Source organism: Salmo salar, chromosome ssa18 (genome assembly GCF_905237065.1).
Source record: "Salmo salar chromosome ssa18, Ssal_v3.1, whole genome shotgun sequence".
NCBI lineage: Eukaryota > Metazoa > Chordata > Actinopteri > Salmoniformes > Salmonidae > Salmo > Salmo salar.
The window spans coordinates 76,344,162-76,348,826 of record NC_059459.1 but is presented as its reverse complement, the minus strand read 5'-3'; the positions used below and the strand labels follow the sequence as shown (position 1 = coordinate 76,348,826).

The window sequence follows — 4,665 nt, the reverse complement described above, 5'->3', positions numbered from 1 at the left end:
TCCAGGTATCCAATTGAGGAAGGTACAGGAGCAGAGAGAGCAGGAAGCGAAGAGAGAGCCCGTAGGAAACGACGTGGCCACCATTCTCTCACGTCGCATCGCCGTCGAGTACAGCGAATCAGAGTCTGACTCCGGCGGGGAGGACAACGGGGAGTGGTCCGACTGAGAGGGGTCATGGGTCAAGGGATAAGGCTTTTGAGGAAACGGAGTCTAGTTTGGTCTGGAAGGATGGGAGTGTATGGAGTGATTTTAGCACCCCCCAAAATTCTGACTCAATATCACTCAACAGAATTGTGTCTCAAATGTTTTCTATCTTTCTTCCTGTATTCACAGATCTGAAATGACTTGGTAGGTGGATAGGCAGTATGATGATGTTTTAGCTTCGGTCAGATCTATGGATACTGAAGGGGGAGAGGAATGAGGCTATAGAATACACCCCCCCCCCCCTCCCTCCCCCCCAATCACTTAGTTAGCCACTCAATCAATCAACCAATCAATCATTAATGTTATGCTTCAGTATTACAGTACTTAGCAGTGAGCAGTACAACACTACAAGACATGGCTATGACCTTGCTGGGGTAAACTAAATGGGGTTGGTTGAGGATGAGGAGCACAAGTCAGCTTGTGTCAAGGTGGGTGTCACGTTTTTATTAAGTTATTCCCTCAATTATTTATTTAACGTGGCTCATACATAACCTAGACAGGAGTACATCTGAGAAAAGTTACAGGCCACGTCCAACATGGCACCCTGTTCACTACGTAGTGCACTACTTTTGACCTGGGCCCATAGAGCTCTGGTCTAAAGTAGTGCACTATATAGAGGATAGGGTGCCGTTTGGGATGCACACTGTGACTAAAAAGATGGAAATATATACCCATAGCAACCAACTCCAATTATGGGAAGGTTCAGCTGGTTGCCCTGGACAATGCTAAATCTAGAACACAAACAGACGCCATTCCGGTAGATTCTTACCACAGAGCGCGGGGGTGTTGGGGAGGCGGTGGGATGATGCGTCCCTGAAATGCCACGTGTGAAACTGCGTAGGATCGCACACAAACACACGCACACACACAACAAAGGTGTAGGATCCCACCTTTTCTCCACTTGTAAACAACAACAAGAAAAACAACCTGGTAACCAAAGAAAACCCAACTTTACAGTTTCACCACCTCAAGTTTTAAAATGTATGTCTTAAGAGAATAATAAAAAACACTATATATATATATAAATATAAACATATCAAATGAAACACGACATAGTTTTACATAAGCAACAGCTACTCTGTATGAGGGTCAGTGAGATTTGAGTATGATGTAGTGGGTTGACTTATTTTCAAGGGCAAGTTTTCAGCGCAAGATGAATTGTGGGAAATGTAGTCATCAATCACAATATTAGACAAGTTTTATTCTGTACTGAAGCCTCTGCTTGTGGTGTACTATATGAAGTAGCTTTGTACATCTGCACAGATGCCTAAGTTCCTCCATCTAACGTTATTCACAATGCTTACTGTATCTGCTCAGTGCTTGTAGATCAGGGGTCTTAAACTACAGGCCCATGATCCAAAAGTGGCCCCTGAGCCGATTTAAGTAATATGGCCCCCAGGGAAAAATGATATTGAGACCACACTTGCAGAGGATATAGTCCTAACATTTTTTTTAAAGTATGGGTTTTAAACTAACGAAGAAAGGCATGGAGAAAGACAGACACTGAAAATACTTTCTTTTGCGTTGTTTCAATGTGCCACGGATAGCAAATAAAAAGGGACACTGCACCATTAAATAGCACATCTAAACTAAGTATACATACAGCTCGACTTGGGGATGAAGTTGAATCCTAGACAATGATCTAAGAGCAGTTTTGTGGTTTTCCCGCTAGTTAAGTTAAGTTAAGTTTTCCCGCTAATAGTTAAGGTTACGATTGGAGGATGGGTAAGCTGATCCTAGATCTGTATCTAAGAGAAACTTCAGTGTACAGTAGAAGAACAGCTGTGAATGTGAAATTGATTATCTAAATGTTTGTATAGGGAGTTATCCACCTCATTTTCGAACGCTTTTAAAATATGACGCCAAACGCGGAAACTATGGATACATGTTTCTCCGCGCTTGCGCATTATCATAATTCATATGCGCGCCACTAGGAACTCCTGCATTAGCATGTTTCTGTTAGCGGAGAAATCATGACAAAATACACCGTGTGTTATTGTCCTGCTGATGTGCCTGGACCTTGTAGGCTGAACTGCTCATAACAAAAACATAACAGATCCAAATGGTTGTCCAGTCAGGCATGTTAGTTTCATTTATTTCCAAATTAATATGTATTTTAAAAGCCAGGCTTTTGAGCGGTTATTCAAATGACATAGGGTATTCACTGCAGTTTATGGCCCAGACTAGAGTTTTCTACGCACTTGAAAACAATAATAACATACTTCATTGCATTGTGTTGTTGTAGCCTAGGTAGGGTACATTTCTTGTCCCTAAAAAACAATGTACCCACGGACTTGGAGGGACCGCACTCAGCGCAGAATCGGGAGCGCTAACTATGATTTCACTATCTGAAAAGCACTTTTTCTTTCACTGTGTAAATTGACTGGATAAATTGACTGCAGTATTATGCCTAACATTGAGCTCATGAATTATGGTCTGATATGCATAAGCTTCTAACTTAGGCTGTAGGTCACAGTACATCCCCAGCCTGTCTGTCTGTCTTCATTGCTCTGATGAGCAATTACGCACTTATCCTCTCCGCTGCCACGGCTATTCCTTTTAAATATTGTGGAGTCCAAGGAAAAGCCAGTCTACAAAAACTTATTTGACAGGTATTTCGACTTATTTTCTTTAGCCTACTAATATCCTATTGGAGGAGAGATGCACGCTTGCGGCCTGCTTGCTGGATGTGAAATAGGCTACAGCGTTAAGAACGGGCAGGGAGTTGGAAAGGAGGAGCCCGTATTGTCCTATCCTGTTAACCAGCGGACTACATCCTGACTAAATAGGCCTACACCGTATGAGTGACCTAATAATGTACCTTTCTGGACCTTCTAAACTGTCAAGAATAGACCCAGACTGATCCAAATGGCTGCATACTCAGGCCTAGGCTGGTACGCTACTGTATGCAGTTATTTCGGTATGAAACAAAACAGGATGTGTGAGCGGTTATTCTAATTAGCCTACATCACTGCAGTTTACAGCATATAGACAATAATTGTGTACTCACTTGATAACAATAATATCAGGTATAATAATTTTATGGCCTAATATCTAGCTAATATTTACCTTCTTACTTACAACAGCTATAGCACATGTAGTTTGATCCTTTTTTATACTAGGCCTAATAGTCTGTTCGATGGGAAAGAAGCAGGCTTGCTCTTGCTAATTGCCGAATGTAAAACAGGCCTACAGCATAGAAAACGCATGTTGGGGAAAGTTGAGGAAATCGTGTGATCACTTTTGGCCGGTTATGATAATATTGTTGCACTGATACATTGCAAATAGTTTCAGAGGACATACAGAGATGAGAACTGTAAAAAAGAAGACCTCAAAAAATCACTTGCAACCCACTTGAGCAAGAGGGCAAATACATGCTGTAAAATATGTGCAGGCTAAACAGTGTTTGTTGTTGAATTGCTACATTTAAATTTGAGGTACTATATTGCTTTTCATTAGGCCTTGATTCACATATTATAATTTGCAGTTGTCACTATGACAATGAACACACCCTGAAAGCACCGAATGGTCTGAACCAGATTCTGTGTGTTAGAGACCTCATGAATGGTCTGAACCAGTATCTGTGTGTTAGAGACCTCATGAATGGTCTGAACCAGTATCTGTGTGTTAGAGACCTCATGAATGGTCTGAACCAGATTATGTGTGTTAGAGACCTCATGAATGGTCTGAACCAGATTCTGTGTGTTAGAGACCTCATGAATGGTCTGAACCAGATTCTGTGTGTTAGAGACCTCATGAATGATCTGAACCAGTATCTTTGTGTTAGAGACCTCATGAATGGTCTGAACCAGATTCTGTGTGTTAGAGACCTCATGAATGATCTGAACCAGTGTCTGTGTGTTAGAGACCTCATGAATGGTCTGAACCAGATTCTGTGTGTTAGAGACCTCATGAATGGTCAGAACCAGATTATGTGTGTTAGAGACTTCATGAATGGTCTGAACCAGATTCTGTGTGTTAGAGACCTCATGAATGGTCTGAACCAGATTCTGTGTGTTAGAGACCTCATGAATGGTCTGAACCAGATTCTGTGTGTTAGAGACCTCATGAATGGTCTGAACCAGATTCTGTGTGTTAGAGACCTCATGAATGGTCTGAACCAGATTCTGTGTGTTAGAGACCTCATGAATGGTCTGAACCAGATTCTGTGTCTTAGAGACCTCATGAATGGTCTGAACTGGTATCTGTGTGTTAGAGACCTCATGAATGGTCTGAACCAGATTATGTGTGTTAGAGACCTCATGAATGGTCTGAACCAGATTCTGTGTGTTAGAGACCTCATGAATGGTCTGAACCAGATTCTGTGTGTTAGAGACCTCATGAATGGTCTGAACTGGTATCTGTGTGTTAGAGACCTCATGAATGGTCTGAACCAGATTATGTGTGTTAGAGACCTCATGAATGGTCTGAACCAGATTCTGTGTGTTAGAGACCTCAGGA

At 41.9% G+C, this 4,665-nt stretch overlaps 1 protein-coding gene across 1 annotated transcript in view; it reads left to right on the top strand.

Moving 5' to 3' along the window:
• LOC106591173 (wiskott-Aldrich syndrome protein family member 3) overlaps window positions 1-4,285 on the top strand; it is a 160,780-nt gene extending 156,495 nt beyond the window's left edge. Inside the window, 1 exon segment of the mRNA XM_045701584.1 lies at window positions 6-4,285. Coding sequence (XP_045557540.1) covers window positions 6-166 — 161 coding nt within the window. The 3' untranslated portion in view covers window positions 167-4,285.
• The last annotated feature ends 380 nt before the right edge of the window (window positions 4,286-4,665 follow it).